General features: G+C 31.7%; 1 protein-coding gene across 1 annotated transcript in view; it reads left to right on the top strand.

Moving 5' to 3' along the window:
- The first annotated feature begins 7903 nt into the window (after positions 1-7903).
- LOC127710219 (uncharacterized) overlaps positions 7904-25448 on the top strand; it is a 34721-nt gene continuing 17176 nt past the window's right edge. The window contains exons 1-12 of the mRNA XM_052215978.1: positions 7904-7976; positions 8059-8111; positions 11855-11948; positions 12625-12699; positions 15998-16063; positions 16793-16897; positions 20272-20524; positions 21127-21291; positions 21838-21937; positions 22567-22678; positions 23260-23418; positions 25236-25318. Of these exons, the coding sequence (XP_052071938.1) occupies positions 7923-7976; positions 8059-8111; positions 11855-11948; positions 12625-12699; positions 15998-16063; positions 16793-16897; positions 20272-20524; positions 21127-21291; positions 21838-21937; positions 22567-22678; positions 23260-23418; positions 25236-25318 (1319 nt within the window). The 5' untranslated portion in view covers positions 7904-7922. The remainder of the gene's footprint in view (positions 7977-8058; positions 8112-11854; positions 11949-12624; positions 12700-15997; positions 16064-16792; positions 16898-20271; positions 20525-21126; positions 21292-21837; positions 21938-22566; positions 22679-23259; positions 23419-25235; positions 25319-25448) is intronic.

Genomic DNA, 25448 nt, shown 5'->3' with positions numbered 1-25448 from the left:
TTTTTTCCGTCTCGCTCCGCTCAATGTTAATTCTTATAGTTTCAAAATGTTCTTTCAGGAGTTTATTTTATCTGAAGTCAACTTGCTAACTTCTTAAATACAGGATAGGTAAAATGTGGTGAAATTGAATGAAAGTGTGGTAAATGTCAGTGAGATCATAACAGGTATATCCAAATAAAGTTCCCTGAAGTCACAAACAATTTCCCCACTTTAAGCTCTAAATCCACTACTGATGCAATATTTTAATGAATAATAATTGAAAAAGAAATTATTCGTATGCATGTATGTTTTATTGCTTCCGTCTGGAAGACAATGGCGAATCTGACAAAATAAGTCGGTGTCATTTGGTTTTAATTGTTCCTTTGGCGGTTGCTGTCTTTCTCGACTAATTTTAGTTTTAAAAAAATCCATAGTTGTCTTTTTAGTTTTATGTTGTTGTGTGCACTTTTGTTATAATATAATATTATACATTGTAAATTGTAAATTTTGAAGTTGCAAAAATTTGTACGAAAAATCACTGTCCTTTAAACTCAGCATAAAAAATCATTAAAAAATCAACACGGAGTAAAAATGTACTGATTCCCCTTGATACGCAAAATAAATAGGGATTTGAAAGAGGAATCTTAAAAAGCGAGCTTCATCATTTTCCTTTGATATTAAGAATGGTTGCTTAGGATGATAAAGTGGACTAACAGATCTGTAATAAACGATTTTCAATATTAAATCATTCAACACATTATTCAGTCAAATCAATTTACGCAGATGAGACATTCTTTTCTGTTTACTCCTGTCAATTCTTACACTAATAAGTAGATGAAACACAGATACAAACATGGAGGAGACATGGTATATGGTGTTAGGCTTTTGGCTTTTCACCTGTTATTCGTATAGAGGTGGGTACTAGCTATTGACAATTTGTCAAACCTTCTAATGTTAAAGTGGTGGTTGTTTTCTTACCTCTTAGCATCCCATAAATAGTACGAATGAACTACAAAACTCAAAAACTTACTTCCCAGCACTAATTTGATTGGAACATTCCTCTGACTTTCTGAAAATCCCACAATCTAGTAAAGACAACAATAATACTCTATATAAACTGATAACAGTAGCTAACACATTCTTTTCTGGTTTTATCTGTTTCTGATAACAAATCAATCCCTTATTTGTGCATTATCATTGAATGTGTGATTAAAACTGCAAATAACCTGTTAAACACAGTTATTTAAATACTTCATTGCCACTTCATCAGTTGATATTTGTGAATATTAAAAAAAAAGGTAAAGAATGTTCACATGACTGCTTAATGTATGATACAAAGAAACATAGAAATCATTTCAATCTAATCAATAAATAATTTATAAATTTGTTTGCATTTGATTGCCATTTAGCTGAAGAAGAATCTTATAACATATATGTCTCTGCAAAGTTGCAAAATCAAATATTTTAGTACATTTGACAGTTCAGGTAACGTTAATTACTATTGGCAACACACAAAAATGGAATGGGTGCTTATTCCATCTCCATAACTAACAACGTGTTGTTTAAGTAACATAATTCAAGAAGTCATATATAGTAATAGACTTCTGATAATACTAAGGGAGCTACCATTTTATTTTTATGGGGGGGGGGGGGGGGGGGGGGCTAGGATGAAAAATTTTGTCCTGCCTATTTATTTTTCCCTCTATTCGGTCCTGCCTTTTTATTTTTCACTCTATTTGGTCCTGCTTTTTTTTTTTTAGTTTATCCTGACTTTTTTTTACATAAATTGTCATCCTGCCTTTTTTTTTTGCAAATAATCTCATCCTGCCTTTTTTTTTACTCCAAACTCCTGTCCTGCCTATTTTTTTCAAATTTCATCCTAGCCCCCCATAAAAATCAAATGGTAGCTCCCTAAAACAGAAAGAGAATATCACATAAATAATTTCTTTGTTACAGTTTGGAAGTATTGTATTGGCAATATAGTATTTCCGTGATTATAGCATACAAGAACTAATAGGTAGATTTTGTACCATGTCAGTGGCGTACCAACTGGAAAATAAATTGTAAGCAGGGGGTCTGAGGCGGTAGACGCCCAGAAGCTAAACGATTATTACAAAAAAAAAAATGTTTTATAAAATTATGTGTAAGCACATGCTTACAATATAAGATCATGTAACACTGGTGCTACTGCCACTGTCATGTGCATGACAAATTGTTGTACAACTTTTCCCCCATTCATTTATTTTAAATAGGTACGCACTCAGTAAAGAACGCTTGATTGTTGTAGACGATGATTAATCATTTGATACAGGGTCCACTAATGTTTATCACAACGCCCTGATAATTTTTTTATCATCTCAATAAAAGGAAGTTTTAGTATTTACACACAATATCGAACAAAATTTAATCTATTCACAAATTACCCTTGTACTTTCCTTGTTTTACAGCTGATAAACTTTAAATTAAAAATGGACGTTTATTTTATGCCTAGTTCACACGTACATATAATTCGAATTGAATTCGAATCGAATGCGAATCGAATTCGCTAATCGCGTTCACACACTCTTCCCTTTTAATTCGAATTGATTCGAATTGGCTAATTCGCATTAACCAATTCGCATTAGAAATCCGTTTTTGTTGATACGAATTAAAAGTTAACGTCGTTCGGACAGTAAAGCAAATTTGACGCGTATTGCAATTCGAATTAGAATTAACGTTTGGACGTAAAACGATTCGAATGCGAATTAAACTAATTCGAATTAGTTAATGCGAATCGAATTCGAATTACGTGTGAACGCAGCATTAATTTAACGGAATAATACTATATTACAGGGCTTTCGTTTCCGTCACTATTTCCTCGATGACGAAGTGCAAACTGCATCTTATTCAAATCAATTGAAAGAATTTTATTGTTAAAAATTAAATTTAAATAAACTGAAATGATTAGACAAAAGGCAAAAGCTATAGTGACCGGTTGCTATAAAAATAAGAAGATGTGGTATGATTGCTAACGAGACAACTATCCACAAGAGACCAAATGACACAGAAATTAACAACTATAGGTTACTGTACGGCCTTCAACAATGATCAAAACCCATACCGTATAGTCAACTATAAAAGGCCCTGAAATGACAAATGTAAAACTTGGGCAATTCAAACGAGAAAATCAACGGCCTAATGTATGTACAAAACAATGAACGATAAACAAATATGTTACACAGCAATTAACGACAACCACTGAATAACATGCTCTTAACTTGGGATAGGCACTCACATACAGAATGTGGAGGGGTTAAACTAGTTTGAAGGCACCAATCCTCTCCCTAACCTGGGACAGTGGGACAGGTTGTGACCATTTCGCGTTGTCCGCCCCTTGCTATATGATAGCGAAACCGCAAAAACGAGAAAACATGCGCATAAATGTATTGTTCACTTTGTCTAACATGAGAAGTTGTAAAAGTTGAACTTGTTTTGATTATTTAAGATTATACATTAGCACAAAATAGTCATCAAACGAACACAATACAAAGCCTATACTAATTATTTCTCATACAAGATAGGTTGAATAGATTGATACTTTTCAATATATGTTTGATAATTCACAAATCATGTATTGTTGAATTGAGTCAGTGGAGGCAATCCCCCTTTTTGAAATGTTCAATATGTATGGATATACAAGGTGTCCATCAACATGGAACATAGTTCAACGTACATACCTACCAATAATAATACAGAAAGAGCTTCTTATCAGAACCCATTTCACACATAAAAACTAAAGTAGGCACAAATGCAGCAATCACTATCAACACTTGTTATGTATGGATATGTGATTATTACTTGCCGGTTCACTACTTTTCAAATTATTTTTTAAATTGTATATCATATTAATAAGATATGGTAAAGGATAATAACTTTCAGTGATATTTATAAAATTTGCTAACTCGCTGCAATATATGAAAGTTGTTTTACGAGGGTTTGGACGGGGTTTACAGAATAGAGAATAATGGGCAAAAAAAAAAAGAATGGAAGAAAAAAAGAATATGCAAAAAATTATGGAATAGAGAATAATGAGATATTGAAATATAAAGAATAGAAAATAATGATCAAAAGGAATAAAGATTAAAGAGTAATGGTCTAAAAAGTTAAAGAATATAGAAATGAAGGAGTTTCTGGATGAGTTTACAGAATAGAAACTGATAATGGTAAAACGGATAATAAATAGAAAACAAATTAGCAAAAAATAAGTAATTGAGAATAATAGAGTGCAAAAGTATAAAGAACTAGTATCTCAATTGTTTGTAAAACAATTGAAAGGTCTTTCCCATAATGTCTGAAATTTGTAATGCACTCTTTAGTATTTACGACCTTTCATTTGACATGCGACGAGCATACCTTCTTAAACTTTTCACTTTTTGCACTGCGATGACCCTATCCACCTAAATTTTCGAGATCGGAAATATGATATTTGTAATGTAGATTTGATGACCTTTCATTTGATATGCGACAACACCATCTTCTAGAAAAATTGATTTTTGCACTAAATAACCCCATCCAACTAATTTTTGGAGGAACGTAACTTGATATTTGAAATGCACACATTATGACCTTTCATTTGATATACAACAACCTTACGTTAGAAGACAATTTATTTTTTTGCACGCAATGACCCAACCCAACCCATTTTTTGGGGACGTAAATTTGATATTTGAAATGTACGCTTTATGGACTTTCATTTGATATGCGACAAACTAACGATCTTAGAAATTTTATTTGTTTCACTAAATGACCCCACCCTTCTTACTCGGATGAAAGGGGGGGTCAAAAATTTATTTTTGAGTAGAGCTCATTTTGACGTTCAATTTGATATACCAAATGACACCATTTGACAAAGTCCAAAAAATGATGCAATATCAATTTATGAAACTTACAAAGTCAATCCAAAACATGAAAATTTCAAATTGCTATTTTTTTGTTTGTTTTTCATTTAATGTTTTTGGTATTTAGTCAAACATATAACCATGTTAAACTCTTCAATTTCTGAAAATTTCAGGTGGCTAGCTGTTGTTGATTCAAAAATACATGCCCCCGCTCACAAAATTTCAAACTGCATTATCTCTAAAACGTCAACATGCTTAGTGGAAAATGATCTGCAGTTGAAGTACATCACTGTTACAAACAAATGGGATAATTCCAAAGTTCATCAAGGTCACAACGAATGATCAAATATATGATGCCAAACTTGAGAACCGGAAGTCGTAGAGACATGGGACTACCACCATTCAACTCAGGACCAATTGACCTTTCAAATGTCATAAGGTCAAGGTCATAGTACACTTTGACCTTCAATTGAAGGTCTTGAATTACTGATCATTTTTTAAATTTAAAGTGGGTTGATATCTGTTATCTTTTCAAAGATATACACAAACTACTATACTTTTAAAAATTATCTCGTCGTAACTTTTGAACGGATGGTCGGACAGTTTTGAACCTATGTATAAAATGTAGAGCTCTTCGAGAGGAACATTTCATGCACTGTATGTATGCAGCAATCTCTTATTGTTTTCTTAATATGTAAGCTTGAAATTTCAGCGTAAAAACTTTTTGCACTCTATGACCTTTGACCGTGGGTGCAAATGAAAGGTCACATTGGTGAAGGTCGCAAGTCTCCACGACTTCCGGTTCTCAAAATATACTTTTTTTTTAAATTGTGTATATTATTTCAAGGGAAATAACTCAAATAAGGGTTGATAACAAGATATTTGTTTGTTAATTAACATTGCCATCTGTTCCTGTACATGTTGCCATTGTCAAATCGATTCTATCTCTAATACTTTTTTTAGAGAAAAATACAAATAAAAGAAATTGCTTCAAGGGGATATAACTCTCAAATGGGATGATGAAAACCTACGCAGCCTCATCTGGTAATACAGCATGATGAGTTCTACATGTTGTCCAAATAAGGTCATAATATTGTGAGGGGATTGCTTCCCTTAGTAACTGTGGTAGATACTTAGTCAGCCGTAAGCGGTTGAGCTAAGGAAGTACTTCTTTATCTCAGTCGGTATACGCGTTGCTTTGTAACATAGAGGTCCTGGGTTCGAGTCCAGGTGGAGACAAGCAATTTTGTAATGAAATTCATGCTCTCCGGTTACATTGCCGCCCAACTAAAAAACCCACGGTGGTTAGAGAGGATTTCTAGCTAGGGTATGTGTTGTGAGAGTCATAATGGTATGATGACTCTTGATCATGAGGTGGGGGAAGTGTGGCGGGATTGCTTCCCTTAGTAAATGTGGTAGATACTTAGTCAGCCGTAAGCGGTTGAGCTAAGGAAGTACTTCTTCAGCTCAGTCGGTATACGCGCTGCCTTGTAACATAGAAATCCCGGGTTCGAGTCCCGGTGGAGACAGCAATTATGTAATGAAATGCATGCTCTCCGTTTACAATATCTTCAAAAACATGTGAACCTCCCGACGGGAGTACAATAATCCCGTTTTCAGGGATCTCCTCCCGACCTCCCGTTGAAGAGTAAAAAATCCTGTGTATGAAATATTTCATGAATGAAAAATTTCAGCACAACATATCTGGTGTAACTGACATTACCTGAAGTTATATTTTACCTGTAAATCAATTAACATACATAATAATATGGCTTCACTTGTCAGCTTGGGTGTCAAACATACTGGTAATCAACGATTTTTACCTCAGGCTAACTGCCGTTGTGTAATAAAAACTTTGTGTATTTAAAAATAAATGAAATGAATTTTGGGTTACTTCCCTTGGAATATACTGTTTTAAGTTACTTTCCTTTAGATAATGTAAATTTTTAAAATAATATAGATAAAATATAAATTGAACAAATAATTATAAAAGGATGGTAATTAAATGATTTTAAATGTCTAAGGACAAATAAAAAAATAATAATTTGAAAATTATTTTAGGGTTCTATACTTCCTTTTAAGGCTTAAATTGAAATTTATGTAATAACTATGACCCTTGACTCCAAATTGAGTATGTATCTTAACATGCATGAAAGATCTATGAGCAGATAGTTGAACAAATGTTCTGATTGCACAGATTGTTCTAAAGAATAATGATGATCAAGATAGAGAAAAAAAACGTAAAGAGCATATTAAAAAAAAAGAATGTTAGATAGAACATGTTGAATAAAGATAGGGAAAATTTATAAGTACAAGGGTACTATAAACATAATACATTCGGATGGAAGGTTAGTTGAAGAAACAACACTTTAAAAGACAATTTCTACAGCACACGGTTACATTTACGACAAAATTCATGTCGATTAAAAACCTCCTGATCTGAGTCCTAATCTCCTGACCAAAATTTCCTAATCTCCTGATCTGAGTTTCACAGTTCATCACATGTATGATATTTTAAACACAAAAACATGTAGAAAAAAATCCATAAAAGGGAGATAACTTCTAAAGGGGACGATGAAATCCTACACAAGGTCATCTGGTGATGAGGTCTATCGATGGTCCAAATTTGGTCTTGATAACTCCAATAGAAACGGGGGTAGGGCATATGATAAAAATGTTGGAAGAAAAAGATGAAAAAACATTAGAAAACAATAAGGTCTTTCCTCACGTAGGGGAAACCCCTTAATAACTGTAGAAAATTAAAGAATTAGATAATACAATACTGATCACAGAAATGAATAATGTACAGAATAAAGAAATCATCTAATATTACAGAAAAAAATAATAGTAAAATCATTTTAATGAGAATTTTACAGAATAAGCATAGTTTTTAAAGATTCAGAAAAATGTCCTAAAAATTAAAAGAATACAGAAATAAAAGACTAAACTTATACTTAGAAAAGGTCGAGTGTACTTTTATTTACGGAAGTACGTTACTTTCGGAAGATTATGAACGAAGACGGTAAGATACGAAAACTCCAGAGACAGCTGTTTGTAAACATCAACATGGCGACTCTTGGTGTGTCGGATCAGTTCGACAAATATTTTGGAACTTGGAGGGTAAGAAATGTACTTGTAATTTTGGTTTAAAGAATAAGAATAAAAAATACATAAGTCTCAATCTTTTCTATTTATATTTCAGATCGTTGAATGTGTTTCATTGGCAGGAACAGTGGATACAACAGGCATTGAAGGGTATGATACTTGAGGGAAATTACAGAATACCTATTTTTAACAATGATTCAGTTTGTATACTTAAAAGTATCTTGAGTTGAGGGATATACCTGCAATTTAATTTAAATTCCAAGTTACCAATCCTGTGTACCAATTTACAATGATGACAAAAATAAAATGAAAAAAATACCCAAAAACTATTTATTACATTTCCTGAATTTTAAGTTACAAAATGTATAGAACTTATGCTGTTATGACACTAATGCTAGCCTGGCATGACACTTATGCTGGCTAGTCATATGTATTTAACTGTAGTGAGTGAGATTTTATATATCAAGTTGAGAGTAAGTCTCAAATATAGTTGTATTCATCTGATATTATATAGTGCTATTAACTAATTTGACTAACCTAAGACATATAGAATAATGATATTTTTGTTTTTAATACTGACTTTATCAGCAAGAATATTAAGCAAGTCTGCTAGCATGGCTAGGTCAAGCTGATGAAGTCAGTATAAAAAAATTAAAATGCCATTATTCTTTTTATCTGCAATTTGACTTTACAATAAGCTTTTTGTTGTCAAATATGAAGTAAAATGAAAAAGTGCATTTTGTAAGTAAAACTATTTTTACATGTACAATACATTGTGATAGTTGTTCAGTTGTATGAATGTGCATTTCATTGAAAAATTGGTGTTGATGGACATGATCGTGTGATGTTGCTGCACATCATTGACTTATATCTACGATTATCAGGTCCTGTCCATGATCTAGAAAAATATGTGCTATACCCTTGCCTAAAACCTATTTGGGCTTCTGATATTAATTCAATTTCATCAGATAATTCTCTTAATCTTCCATTTGAAACAGCTGTGCAGGTTTTTCCAAGACACGAAACTAGTGTAATGGGTCTATAAGAATTAGGGTCACATTTGTCCCCTTTATTCTTGTAAAAAAGGTTTAATCACACCTTTTGACCAAACTGAAGGAATCTTTCCAGTGTTTAGCACAATATTAAAAAGTTTGTGATAAATAGGCAACATAAGCGGAACAGTTGATTTTATGTGTTCATTGACTATACCATCGTACCCAGCCGCTTTGTTATTTTTAAGATTTTTAATCAACATTAAAATTTCTTCTACTGTAATAATAGAATGCAGAATTTGATCAATATTCTCTGGTGGGACTTTATTAAAATCAATATCTGGATAGTCTCCCTCCTCATTAGACTGATTTAATTTTTCAAAATATTAAAGAAATTGTTCAATACCTACTGAACTTTTATTGCTTTACTTTGATTTCCCCAATACTATTTAAATATTTCCATAAGTTTTTTGGGTCAGATTTTGACCTTGCGTTCAAGTCATTTGCAATATTCTCGTGAAAAGTATGATATGAGCAGTTCATTGCTTTTTAAAATGATATACTAGCTTCTTTCATGGCTTTTTTATTTGTTAAATTTTTTGAAATCTTGCATTTTTGTTTTGCTTGGTAAAATAAGTTTCTTTTATTTTTACAAGTATCTGTGAACCACAGTCTCTCAAATTTGTTTTTTATGAAACAAATTTGTTCGTTTGGTCCCATAAATAATCTTTGATGAATCGTTAAAAATTTTACAATATTACTTGCAACATTATCAAGATCTGCTTGGTCAACATTCTTAGCTATAAGTAAATTATCAAGCGCGTTTTCTATTTCTTTTAACTGATCAGATCAATTTTCCTTAACATAATCGACAAATTTATCACCCTTCGAGCTGCACCACTTGACAGTTTGTCTTTGAGGCGGCTCAATATTTTGTTTGTTTATAATCTGTTTCGTGTATATATTGAAACCTATTTTACTGTGTTCATCCGAGAGAATTGGATTAAATTCATCTACTTCAAATGAGTTGATTAATGGAAATAAATATGACGACACAATAAGATAGTCTACCACACTAGCGTCATTGCATCTTCTTCTACCTACATTTTTGTCATTACCTATTCTAGAGTTAGCTATAAATAAATTCATTTTCTTACACATGTCAAGAAGTCTATGACCATAAAGGTTTACTCGACACATGCATTCAGATTTTCTCTCTTGTGAAATTCCATTAGCAATAACAGTATCATAATTATAAAAATATTTCAGTGTGTCCTCATCATTAAGATGAAACATGTCTAGGACAAATCGTTCTGGAGAAATAAAATCTTACAAGGTTGATGTCTTTGCATTAAAATCGCCTATTAGAACACATTTCCTATTGTGTTCTTATAACTGTAGGTACCCTGTTTCAATTTCATTAAAAGCATCTATCTATGAGTATTTTGAACCATCGGGAGGAATGTATACACATCCAATTAAAATTTCATCAGTTATTTAAATAGGTCATTTGAAAGATTCAACCACTGCACAAATTCAATGCCAGTTTTGTTAAATTTTAAATACTGTTCAAGATTTGACTGATATACTACTATTATACCCCCAGATTTTCTTTTGAACTTAGTCCTATGTTTACAAAAATAATTATATCCTTGTGGAAGCGTCAAAATATCATGGTTATCAGTTTTAGTTTCAACAAAAATAGAAACGTCATTTTGCAGAATAAGTTCTGAGAATTCCGGAGCTAAGGATTTTGATTTAATTCCACAAACATTGATGAAGGAAAACTTTAGTTCACCTCTTGTTGATTTGTCCTACATATGAGTGTTGAGAGTTTCTTTATCAGAATCAACTCTTGACCTCTTAAATGGTCTAGGTGGAACAGGTGGACTTGTAACTGGTTGAACTTTTCTGTTTGGAATCAGCGGTCTATTTGGAGTATCGGGAGAGGTACTCCGCTGGGTATTATTGTTAGTGATAGCCGCTGCTCGGAACTCCCTTCTTTGATCATTTGGTTTATAGAGGACTCCGTCAATATACAGCTTGTCACGAACAAGTGATGCAACTTTATGTATTGATTACTCAATTATTCCAAGACAGAAAATACTGACTTACCTGATACAACGTAACTGAAATACTGAACCACTAATGGTAAGTCAATGATATTTGGTATGCAGTTGTATGAGCATTGACACATCTCATTTTCATGGAGAATATTTGGCCTGCCCCCTTTAAAATAGTCATGGTCTATTAACTTTAATTTTTATAGACCATCACGGTCGTATATTGGTATCACATCGTTGTTGTCGTCGTCAGAAGATAGTTGGTTTCCAGACAATAACTTTAGTATAATTAAATAGAAATCTATGAAATTTAAACACAAGGTTTATAACCACAAAAGGAAGATTGGGATTGATTTTGGGGGTTATGGTCCTTACAGTTTAGGAATTAGGGGCCCAAATAAGCATTTTTCTAGTTTTCAGACAATAACTTGTGGAACGGTGTATGGATCTCTCTGAAATTATACCATTATATTTTAAATTATGTATAACATGCTTTGCATAGTTTAGATGCATTTTTTTGTTGTTTTCATTTTAATTTAAAAATTTGCATACTGTCAAAATTACATATATGCACTAAACAACTATTTATGCTGTTTATAACTCACAATTCTTGTCCTAACCCTTCTATCTACAGCTAGGGTCAGTTGAAGTACAAAACTTTCATTGTTTGTCATTGATCAGATTGTTTCTAAGTTTATGTCATTTCTGAAAACTGATCATGAAATTCTGACACAAATAAGTCAGCATTTTCATCTATAATCAAACTAATTTGTCCCTAAAAAGTAAACAACACCATCTGTTAGCATAAGTCTAATCTCTAAATTGTTTTACTTATTAGATCAGAATTCCACTTGGATGACAGTGGAGATGTGTCATGGAAACTTGTAGATGAAACAGATTCTGCACCATTTTTTAGTTCTGATTCTTACGAGGTTAAGTATACTTCTGCCTTTAAGACAAGAAAAAGAGTTCAAGTTTTCACATTATTTCTTATTATTATTAAGGAAATACTCAAAGTGAATGTTAGATAAGAGTACCAATGATAATTTTAGCATTTTTGATGCATAATTTAATCTCACACCTGCACACATGCGCACACATGTACTAGTTCAAACAATGTGATTCTGACAATTTTTCGCTTATTCCTTTATTATTAGCTTTTAAAATTTTTCCACAAATTATATTTATATAGGTATTTCTGATAATCTAAATCTGTTTGACAAATTATTTATTAGATGCTAACTGCTAAAATTAAAGAAAATATCTTTAAATATCACGTCACTTTTACGACCAGAAATGTGTGGCTGTTTAAGACAAAAGGTCAGGTCAAAAAGATCGCATAAACTTCAACTTTTTTCTGAATTATGTTGAAATGGCAAACCCACTTTATATGTCCTGTTCAGGCTTGGCACAACAAGTAAAAAATATAACTTGTCGGACAAGTCTGGACACTACAACCGTTTTGGAAGGCCTGCATACTGGTAGTCAATTTGTTGAAAATGCAATATCAAACATATCTTGTACTATAAAATTCTATACTGTCGAGTAATAGCACATTCTGCATTGCATCAATATACATGTATATTTACTATCTGCTATTCATTTTAGTTCACAGCTGGAAGACATGGATCTGCGTTACTTAAGTTTTTTGGAACTTTTAGAGAACATGTCATTGAATTTAAAGTAAGTGTTTATTATTTTAAAATTTGAGTGTATTTTTATGAAACAAGATAGAAATCTTTTAAGCACAATTATAACCATATTAAGTCTAACTAGCTGGAAGGGGATGGAAAAGAAGTCTATTGAAGTTTGATGTAAACAAAAAAATGTTTATTTATGACCTTTTGTATGACTATGTAAAACTTCTCAGTGGCAGGTCCAGGTATTAAAAAAGGAGAAGGGAGAAGCAGTTGACGTTTCTGAATTTTTTGTTTTGTAAAGAATGAGGAGCTATATAAATGTGACAAATTTACTTAGAAGATTTTTCCTCTTTAAGGAAGCAAGTCACTTACAATTGCATCTTTGACAACTCACCCCAGGACCTGGTTGTTCATCTCTTGTTTAAATTTAAACTTGGGGTTAAATATTGTAAACTCATGGTTAAAATATAACCTTCGTTCATTGTCTGATGTTCATCATTTGGTTGAATTTAACCTGTTGTTAAATCAATGGTTAAATGATTTAGATTAAACCTTACTCCGGACATCGATTAAAATTTTAACCAAGGAAATTTTTTGCCATAAAGTATGATTCCATCTTAATCAAGGGTGCAAATAAGATAGAAGATGACATTTAACATTTGATACAGCCTATTCTTCTTTTTGCTGCTGTTAGCATAGCAATATACAAGTGTTTACATTCGTTCCCCATTTTGCATGGAAATATTTAGGAGCAAATCTGTATCTTCTTGACATAATCATATCAACGTCTTTTTTTTTATTTTGTTACCTTCTAAGTCAATGAATTAAATTATGCAGCAAAATTAATCTTGTTTAAGTAAGAAAACATTTTTATCTATAACAAGGGCGATCAAAGCTTCCAAAGTTTTCAGACAAAAGGTGCGTTCTGTCAAGTCAGCATTGGAGTTTTGCTAAATAACGAACTTAGTTGCTGAAAAGTGTTTTGTTTTTGATATGTAATCACATTTATTGACCATATCATTTTCTAGGACCAGAGGAAAGTGCTGATAATTCTCTATTTCAAAAAAATCTACAGTCAATGCAAACTTAACTATTGGTTATGTAACCAAGGGTTAAAAAGAAGTTGAGCAACAAAATTTTAACCCTTGGTTACGTAACCAATTGTTCACTAATTTAACCCTGGGTTATATTTAACTTTATACACAACACAATTTAAGAAATACTTTTATTATTAAAATATTAAACATACTAAATCTAAGCATAATATTAAAAATAAAATGTAACATAACTGTACATATCTTTCTACAATGGATGACTGAAAATATAATACATTATTGGCTTTCTTGGGGGCAACTCATTCACTTAAAAGAAATTTGACTTTATGAATTTTTAAAACTATCAAAATATGAGTAAAATGAAAATTCCTTAAACAATTAGTAAAAACTCTGTGATTACTTATACAAAAAAGTTATACATAAATAACCTTACAATGCTGGGGAGATCCCTGTAGCTAACTTTATACTGTATGAAATGTTCACCTGGGGAGATACCGGCAGGTATAAAGCTATATAGACTTAAGAGAATAAACAACCTGGGGAGATCCCTGTAGCTAACTTTATACTGTATGAAATGTTCACCTGGGGCGATACCAGCAGGTGTAAAGCTATATAGACTTAAGAGAATAAACGGCCTGGGGAGATCCCAGCAGGCCTACGTCTCAGGCTCCGGGGAGATCCCAGCGGAGTAAAAATAATACATTAAAATACATAATTGTTCCTGGGGAGATCCCTTCAGGAATTAACCTATGTGATGTATTATTGAATTGGGGGAGAATGATTCCCACGAAATTATAAAGGCCAAATTGAATGAGTTCATAAGAAATAATATTAATGCTACCAAATACAAAAATAAAAATAAAATATATTGGTTACATGCAAAATATAATAGAATTTTAGAAAAGACACATTTTCTTCTGTGCTTTACAAATAACCCTCTTATCAGTTCTAATATATCTGATATAACAGTCAGAGGACCATCGACCAAGTGTTTGTATGATATGATCTTCAACTCCAGCCGCTGCAGCTGAAGTAGCGGCACTAATTCTGAACAACAGAACTTACTTTCGCTATAAGCAAGAGGGATTAAAAGCTGTCTTAAGTAGTTAATGAAAGTTTCCCTCGATAATGGCCTTGTGTCAAAATCACTTTCAACAAATAAAGGAAAACTTTGTAAGGCTTCCATTTCTAAGCGATACTTCAAGTACTTGTTCATAGTACCAACTGGGTCGAATATATCATTCTCATTTATAGTTATATCTACTCCTACTCGAAAAGGGTCAGCATTCTCATTTATAGTTATATCTACTCCTACTCGAAAAGGGTCAGCATTCTCATTTATGGTTATATCTACTCCTACTCGAAAAGGGTCAGCATTCTCATTTATGGTTATATCTACTCCTACTCGAAAAGGGTCAGCATTCTCATTTATGGTTATATCTACTCCTACTCGAAAAGGGTCAGCATTCTCATTTATAGTTATATCTACTCCTACTCGAAAAGGGTCAGCATTCTCATTTATGGTTATATCTACTACTCGAAAAGGGTCAGCATTCTCATTTATGGTTATATCTACTCCTACTCGAAAAGGGTCAGCATTCTCATTTATGGTTATATCTACTCCTACTCGAAAAGGGTCAGCATTCTCATTTATAGTTATATCTCCTCCTACTCGAAAAGGGTCAGCATTCTCATTTATAGTTATATCTACTCCTACTCGAAAAGGGTCAGCATTCTCATTTATAGTTATATCTACTCCTACTCGAAAAGGGTCAGCATTCTCATTTATAGTTATATCTACTCCTACTCGAAAAGGGTCAGCATTCTCATTTATGGTTATATCTGCTCCTATTCGGAAAGGGTCAGTCTTAGATGTTTCCTTTAGGGTTATATTTAACCAGATGATGAGCAACCAGATCCTAGAATCTTACCTGCTACTGACCTGATGTTTAGATACTATATAGTATATACTATAATGTGCCTTATATTCTTCAGTCATTTCTTATGCTGAAGGCTATATCATTGGACATTTGAGTAATCTAAATGACAACATGCATATTCATCATTGTGTGGCTAAATAAAAAGTAAAAAAAGGGATTCTCCATCTAACAATTAATCGATAGATTTTATAAGGGTCATAAGTTATAAACTGTCAATATCCCATGGGATCTACAGGCAGTATATCATATCATATATTAGTTGTCAAGGTATTTTAGTTTGAGGAAAACCGGTACATGTACAACTAACCTTTCAGTTTATATTTATTGAAAGCATATTGTATTTCAGGCTGAGATATCAGATGATTTGATGTTATTGACATGTGAAAGATGTTGTATGCTACAATGTCAGAAGGTAGATATTCACTTAAACTGTTCAAAACCTTGTGGTTGCTCTTATTATATTCATTAAAAATCAAGATTATGTAGAATTTGCCCTTTGATACAACATGACTGAAAAACAGCCCTTAAATTTGAAAATTAAATATCAACCTTATATAACATTATATTATATTATATAACATGCAAAACTCTCATTTTAAAATGTGTATATTTTATTATATTTAGTTTCATACAGTAAGAAACTATATGTCTGATTGAAATTGTAGTGATCTTAAAGATTGATTTCTAATCTCAATAAAAATAAATCTGTTCTGTTAACTTACAGTAACTTAATCTGGTTGAATAGTGAAAAGTAGACCGAGATAACCATAATAATGACCATATGAATATATACGTGTATAAAGAACTGTATGAAGTAAATTGTGTGCATTAAGTTTTTAGTAGTTGAAAATGTGCACATACTAGCACATGTAACGGTTAACAGTTTGGGTCATTGTGGGGACATTGCTAAATATCAACAGGGGATAAAACTTACTAGTATTTGTGCAATAAACCTTTTATTTACAACAAAACTTTCAAATGAAAAAAACAAAACATCATGATTTATTTAATCAACATTACATGTAAAACACAGGGAATATTGAAACCCCTCTTTAAATATTTTGTACACTTATAAAAAACATCTGCAGTTTGTGAGAATCATGTTTTTTTCACATTAACCAATGCAGTAATCTCTATTTAGATATGTGAAGAAGACCCAGAAGTACTGGAACAGTATACATATACTGAAGCATTAGAACAGGGCTATTTCCATGATATAGCAATAAAAGCTGATTCTGGGAAAATAGTAAGTGCATATGGAGACGAGTTCTTTCCAAAAATTATTTCACTGTTATGTGTCAGAAAAAGACTGGTTTATTATTTTAGATTGAAATCTTCAAAAATGTGATTTTTTTTATAAAGAATTCTAATTACACTGTTGCCATAACATGAAAAAATAGATATATTGAAGGAAGAAAATAAGAAATGATGTTTAAGATAATATGTGAGATGACATTTTTATGAAGCAAACTTTATTTTAAATATGACATAGACTGTGATGTATGTAATCCCTTCAAGTACTTGATAGAAGGTTATGTCAAAGTGTTGCTTTTTTGACCCAAGTCATTATAAGGGGGGCCATTTGTAAGTCCATGATATTTGGTATGTAGTTGTATTAGCATTAGCACTTTTCTTTTCCATGGAGATTATAATTCCCAGCCCCTCAGTCATGGTCTTTTGAAACTTTTGTATTGTATACATGTTAAAGTTTGTAACTAGGTCAGTTTAAGGGGAACCAATTATGATAATTCAATAATGATTGTTATGCAGTTCTGTTAGTCATCTCATTTCCGTAGAGATTATATGGTCTCACCCTCTCATTCATGCATGGTCTATCGTAGCTGCGGAACCGTAGCTCTTAGGTCCTTATGTTATTTTTTGACTATTTGCGGACCGCAAAATAAAAAAAAATATAAAAAGGACCATAAGAGTTTCGGTTCCGCAGCTAGGTCTATCGATGTTGAAATTTTGCAGATTACATGTTACAGTTCGTGTGATTATGTCAGTTTTATGGGAACCACTTTTTATTATGTCAGTTTTATGGGAACCACTTTTTATTATATTTGGTATTCAGTTGTATAGAATAAGAACATCTCATTTTTGTAGCAATTATATTGCCTGCCCCTTTGTAATGGTTCATACAACTCTGTTGTACCGTAGAAAGGCTTGTATAGTCCGCGGTTTTATTCTCCAAAATTGGACCTTCCAGACGGGGTGCGGACTATAGAGTACAATAAGCAAGAAATAAGAGAAAAATTTCAATTTCGCGGTAAAGGTGGTTTGTTTACGTTCCGCCATCTTTGTTATTTCTATTGTAGAGGGCGCTCTTATCATTTTTCAAACTAATAATTTTAACTCATCCATATTAATAAGTTATTTCTATTCAATATCAAATTAATACTGATAAATATAAAAACTAAACCTTTCATTACAAATTTCTCGTTTCTTTTCAATGCATTGGTTGAAATAAACTGGTATCTGCTTGATTGAAACGATACAAACATAGGGAAAAAGACAACCGTAAACCAGCTTAGAATTTGTAAACTACAAAACGTAATCGGTTATTGTTCGTTCCGTTTTGGTGTTTCATACTGACTAATATGGTTTGTATTAGCTTAAGACCCTTCAAACATTAATGTGATAGATATATTAAAGACTGTTTTACAAAAGGATGGAACTGTTTTACTTTCAAAGTCGTATTATAGTGATATCTGTTATGTACGGATTTCGACTCTCACCGGTTAATTTCTTCTTTTACACGTGCTTTTTAAACTTCCTGTTTAAACATACACAAGTTTCTAAATTGTTTTTTAAGTGAATTAAACTTATTTTAACAATCATGAAGCGTTCTAGAATCATTTACAAGCAGTTTCAGCTTCTGTTTGATGATGGAAAAACAGGTTTTTCCAAGAAAATACCGCAAACGACCGCACAGGATTTGAAATTACCGGAGTTTCATTAGACCTTTTCTAACAGTTACAAAAAGTTTTTTTACCTAAAATTTCGTTGGGAGAAGGGGGTGCGGACTATGTACCACTGCGAACTATACAAGCCTTTCTACGGTAGTTTACTTGTTGAAGTTTTTGATTAGGTCAGATTAAGAGAACCACTTATGTACAGTAAGTCAATGATATTTGATATGCAGTACTATTACTAATAGTACATCCTATTTCTGTAGCAATTATATGGCACCCACTCCCTGAGTCATGGTTCTTTGACTTTGAAACTTTTGCAGAGTTTACTTAAAGTTTGTGTTTCTGTCAGTTTAATAGGAAACCACTTCAATAATATTTGGTAAGCTGTTGTATTAGCACTTGCATTTCATTTTTCCTGTGACATGTATTGAGAAATTTGGCCCTGCACACACAATCATGGTTTAATCATTGATTTTGAAAGTTTTGCAAAGTTTCCCTGTTAAAGTATTGCTATTTTAATTTCAAAATTTGCACTAAACTATAAAAATTACATTGAATAAAGATATATCTCTGTGTCAAAGTTTATTAATGTTATTTTTATATGACCGCAAAATTTTTGCAGTCATATAATGTTATGATGTTGTCAGCGTTGTCATCGTCATTGTTGTCCGAAGACATTTGGTTTCCAGACAATAACTTGAGAATAAGTGTATGGATCTCTATGAAATTGTACCTCAAGGTTCCACACCACTTAAGAAAGGTTGGGATTGATTTTGGGGGTTATTGTCCTAAATGTTTAGGAATTAGGGGCCAAAGAGGGGCCAAAAACAAGCATTTTTCTTGTTTCCGGACAATAACTTGAGTATAAGTCTATGGATCCATATGAAATTGTACCACAAGGTTCCATACCAAAAAAGAAAGGTTGGGATTGATTTTGGGGGGTTATGGCTCTAACCGTTTAGGATAAAGGGGCCCAAAACAATACATTTCTGATCAATCTGTGCCTCGGAGCATTTTATTCTACTTTATTGTAAATGTTGTCTGTGGTATATTATAGCATTTTGTTTGTGACAGATTCCTATAACAAATTATAAAATTATTTGCACATTTACTTGTTACATGTACCGAACAGTACTTTGGAAAAAATCTTAATGTCTAAAAGTTAAACATGGTACATGTATTGACAAATTAACCTCTCCTTTTTCTATGAACAGCCAAAAATTATTCATATGTCATAAAAATCTCAATTTACAATCACTTTTTATTGTTTTGTTGAATTTCCCATGCATGATTTCCCTTTCTTACATCTTGACTGTTCCAAATCAAATCAAATCAAATCAAGTTTATTGTACAAAAAAGGCCTCCAGCCCACGGTACAAATATTAAATTACACAATTTATAATTTTGCCATCTACAGTTACATATTACACAATAAACAATAATCACATTACATATTCACATATCATCATATTTATAAATCAGTCATCAGTAGTGTTCATTTCCACTTATATTTTACTATACATTCAAAATGTCAAAACTTCATCTCGAAATACTTTAGCTTTCATAATATATATTGCCAGATTTTTTAAAATACAAAAATCATCAGTTTTAAACAGATTAATCAGTTTTTCTTTGTTAGGATTATTTATTATTGACTGTTCCAATTATAAATCTGACCTCCCATTTTTCTTTGTTTTATTCACAGTTCAAAGTTCACTCAGTAGTTTTGAGCATGACTGCTCCTGGCCTAGCATGGACAAGTTCACCACCACCACTGAGTGGGTTAAGAGAAGATATTTTAGAGACAGTTTTACATTATCTGTATACAGAATGTCTTCCTAAAGGATTATCAGAAGAAACTGCTAGAGATTGTATTAAAGTGGTGGGCAAATTACCAGGACTGGAAAATTTTACACAGATCTGTCAAAATTTCTTGAAGAATACTGCTCTTAAACAACGTAGGTTAATTGATAAATTGAAAACATTTGCCAAATGAAGATGATATAAAAATTGAGGGAAAAGATATATTGGGGACAATATAAAAGGAGACATTCACAAGGAGCTCAAGAGGACAGAAATTTCAGTGTTTCTAAATTGTTATTTGATAAAATCATTGAGAAAGATTAAATTTATAAAGAATTTCTAATAATTAGTAAATTTTAAAGAGTTTTTTTTTCTTGTGTGAAAAGATATATTAGGGGTTTATGCAAGAGAAATCAAATGTTATGAGTCTTTTTTTGAACTTGGAAATGTTGTAACCGTTTGTAATCAGAATCAATTCAGAAATGTTTCCAAATTATGAGAAGTTTATTTTAACTATCACCAATAGTGAAATCTAAAGTTTGTTTGTTGAGAGGTACACAATTTTCTAACCATTTGGATTCTGAAAGTAATGTTAAATGTTATTCTATTTAAAAGCATGTACATCCATTTTATACCCAGTGAGTGATGTTCCAATATATTAATCTTCAAGTCTAAACAATGAGTAAAAAAAAACCATTTCAAACAAATATTTAGGTAATTATAATATAATTTTGTATTTCGTGTTTTATATTTATAGAAATCGTCAGTCTGATAGGGGACATGCATGCATGTGCTGACAGAATTATAGATTTATTTAAATGTCGACAACGAGGAAACACAATGGTACCTGATGATGTTCTGTCCCATAATCCTGCTAAGTTGTGCTATGTAATGAAACAAGCATTGAGAGAGGGGGCAATAGGTAAGTCCATAGATAACAGATTGTGAGTATATGTCAATGTGACAGCAATCCAAAAACACTAAAAAAACATTAAATCACTATAACTTCTTATCACAGATAGTGACATGGTACTGTAAAGGCTAATATATAAGAAATTTCAGAATAAAAGTTATGCCTTTGTGTATGTGTGCTATTTGGAAAAAAGATCCTCTGTTGAACACCATTTTAAAAAGGTTAAAAAGTTAAGTTACAAGACTTTGTGATTTCGTTTCCAAGGGAAATCGAGTTACTCTGAAAGTATTTTTTTTTTTTGGTAAAAGATGTAAAACTGTACATGTATACAAAGCTGATATTATATACTTAAAACTTAAGTTTTTTGGATATTGTTTGATGAAATTTGTTTAAGCATGACTGATATCAATATCATCATATCATCACAGATAACTGATACAGAGCGATTGCCATTGAATGTATTACTCATAAAATTGACTTGGTTTTACTAAGTATATGATAAATTCAGTAAAAGTAGTATGTAGAAAAATAACTATTTCTTGTTTATATTTTTAGCTTTTTCAAAGTACATGATTTTGTGTGATTTGTTCGCTAGAAGGAGTGGTGAGCTACCCAGAGAAGAAAGACATGATATTATTAAATACACTAAAACCAGGTAAGGAAAAGGCAAAGTTATATGCTATCTATGCATACATGAATGTATATGTATTTGTGTTGATTTAATGTTTCTTTTTATAATTTTATTGGGGTGTAAAAGTGTTGACTGAAACACATTTTGTATGAATCTGTGCACAGTCAATGCTTTTACAACCCTATTGAATTATAAAAAGAAGCATCCAATTCTTATGATTACATGTTTATGCTACAACCATGAAATTAAGAGTTATATCAAGATTTTGCTTGTTTTTCAATGCACTTTTTTATCATTGTCACGGATAGCACGTGCAGTCATAGCTGTTGTATTTAATGACAAGAAAAATATGACAAAATAAACAGATATACTTTCAGGTAATTTTTGTGTCTTTCAACACATGGTTTGTTAAATTCAAACCATAAATGCCCTCGAAATATTTAAAAAGGAATATGTTATTATATAAAATATATAGCAAACAATTGTAATTTGTAGGTGATGAAGATTATTGCATAACACTAAACAATGATGTCCAACAATCAATAATGCTAGTCATTTATAAGAAATCCTGTATATTGTAAACATGTCAAATTATTATATACTATTATACTCTATTATTAATACTGTTTTGAATTTGATTTTTTTCTCTTTAGATTCCATATTTTTATAAAGCAACTTCATGAATTTTTTGATGCCTTTAAGACACAGCTATCTTACAAAGAACCAGAACAAGATGACGAAATAGCCACATATTTTTTACCAGAGGTAAGTTCTCAGAAGTCTGCATAGAAAAAAATTAGTTTTGAAATAGTGTTGGACTTAGGTTATATTAACACAAAGAAATTGAATCTGTTCTGTCAATAGAAGTATGGGTTTTATGCTATATATTGTATACATACAAAGAAATTTAATCTGTTCTGTCAATATAAGTATGAGTTTTATGGGATATATTGTATACATAAAAGAAATTTAATCTGTTCTGTCAAAAGAAGTATGAGTTTTATGTGATATATTGTATACATACAAAGAAATTTAATCTGTTCTGTCAATAGAAGTATGAGTTTTATGTGATATATTGTATACATACAAAGAAATTTAATCTGTTCTGTCAATAGAAGTATGGGTTTTATGTGATATATTGTATACATACAAAGAAATTTAATCTGTTCTGTCAAAAGAAGTATGAGTTTTATGTGATATATTGTATAGATACAAAGAAATATAATCTGTTCTGTCAATAGAAGTATGAGTTTTATGTGATATATTGTATACATATAAAGAAATTTAATCTGTTCTGTCAAAAGAAGTATGGGTTTTATGTGATATATTGTATACATATTTTACAGTTAGAGGTGTCCTTGTCAACGTTAACCAAGTTTGTGGAAGATTTCAAATCAGCTCTAGACACTGCAATATCTAAAAACATCTCAGATAAAGAAAAAGCAGAGAAGACAGAGAAACATAAAAAAGATGTAAAAGATGTCTTAGGAAAAACATTAAAACATGTAGGTTTTTATGCCCCTGCGGTAGCTGAGGGGGCATTAAGTTTTACCCTTGTCCGTCTGTACGTCCATACGTACGTCCCAAAATTGGTTTCCGTTCTCTAACTTTAGTTTGCCTCAACCAAATATTATGAAACTTATACACAATGCTTATTACCACAAAACACAGATCAACTTTGAATTTTGGTGGCATCACTTTAACCGTTCTAGAGTTATGCCCCTTTACAAATGGATAAATTGCTAAATTTTTTGTTTCCGTTCTCTAACTTCAGTTTGCCTCAACCAAATATTATGAAACTTATACACAATGCTTATTACCACAAAACAACGATCAAGTTTGAATTTTGGTGGCGTCACTTTTACCATTCTTTAACTGTTCTAGAGTTATGCCCCTTTACAAATGGAAAAATTGCTAAATTTTTTGTTTCCATTCTCTAACTACAGTTTGCCTCAACCAAATGTTATGAAACTTATACACAATGCTTATTACCACAAAACATAGATCAAATTTGAATTTTGGTGGCGTCACTTTTACCGTTCTTTAACCGTTCTAGAGTTATGCCCCTTTACAAATGAAAAAATTGCTAAATTTTTTTGTTTCCGTTCTCTAACTTTAGTTTGCCTCAACCAAATGTTATGAAACTTATATACCATGCTTTTTACCACAAAACACAGATCAAGTTTGAATTTTGGTGGCGTCACTTTTACCGTTCTAGAGTTATGCCCCTTTATAAATGGAAAAATTGCTGAATTTTTCGTTTCCGTTCTTTAACTTTAGTTTGCCTCAACCAAATGTTATGAAACTTATACACAATGATATTACCACAAAACACAGATCAAGTTCCAATTTTGGTGGCTTCACTTTTGCTGTTCTAGAGTTATGCCCCTCTACTAATGGAAAAATTGCTGAATTTTTCGTTTTCGTTCTCTTACTTTAGTTTGCCTCAACCAAATGTTATAAAACGTATACACAATGCTTATTACCACAAAACTCAGATCAAGTACAAATTTGGGTAGCGTCACTTGTACAGTTCTTGAGTTATATCCCTTTATAACATTATATGCAAGTGGGGGCATCATCTGTGTCCCATGGACACATTCCCCATTTATTTTATCTAAATATAATTTATTGTAGATTGTAAAATGACAATAATTTTGTTAATGACTGTTCTAAAGAAAAACTAAAGGAGTGCAAAATAAATTTATACATAGAAAATATTATTCAGCTTTTTCAATATCAAACTCTTATCAACCTGAGATACCAAATGAATCTCTCCATATTGAAATAGCCATATAATATACACTTTATTATATTCTTAAAACAAACATTTTTCATGTGACGTTACATAATAAAGATTTTGGGGTTTGCTTAAGCCTCTGCAGCCATGACTGACATCAATAATATCATGACCGACATTGATAACATCATGACTGACATTGATAACATCATGACTGACATCGATAACATCATGGCTGACATCGATAACATCATGACTGACATCGATAACATCATGACTGACATCGATAACATCATGGCTGACATCGATAACATCATGACTGACATCAATAACATCATGGCTGGCATCGATAACATCATGACTGACCACAATAACATTGTACCTACGAAGTCTTGTTGCAACACTTATATACTTGAGAACATACGTATACAATACATGGATATAGATTAAAAAAATAATTTACCCAATTATAAGAATACAGAAAAAAGAGAAAGAGAAAAAACAGAATGGAATGGACTTGTGTAAATATTCCTTTGTTTGTGAAAACTGTTTATGTTATTAAATATGTCTTTTTGATTTCAGGCTTTACATATACGAGAGTTAAAGAAATTAAAATATATCCACGACACAGCTTCTGGGAAGTTTGAATTCTTTCTTGATAAGGCGTAAGTAAAATAAAGTTAGCTGTTTTACTTATGTTTTATTTAATAAATTTACATTATAGTATAATACCTTGTAATATTTTATCTCAAATGACATTTCATAATAGTTGAAAGTAAAAATTATTAATGAAAT

This window comes from Mytilus californianus, unplaced genomic scaffold, assembly GCF_021869535.1.
Source record: "Mytilus californianus isolate M0D057914Y unplaced genomic scaffold, xbMytCali1.0.p SCAF_7, whole genome shotgun sequence".
Lineage (NCBI taxonomy): Eukaryota > Metazoa > Mollusca > Bivalvia > Mytilida > Mytilidae > Mytilus > Mytilus californianus.
Note: the sequence above shows the minus strand (reverse complement) of the source record. Positions and strands in the feature narration are given on the sequence as shown.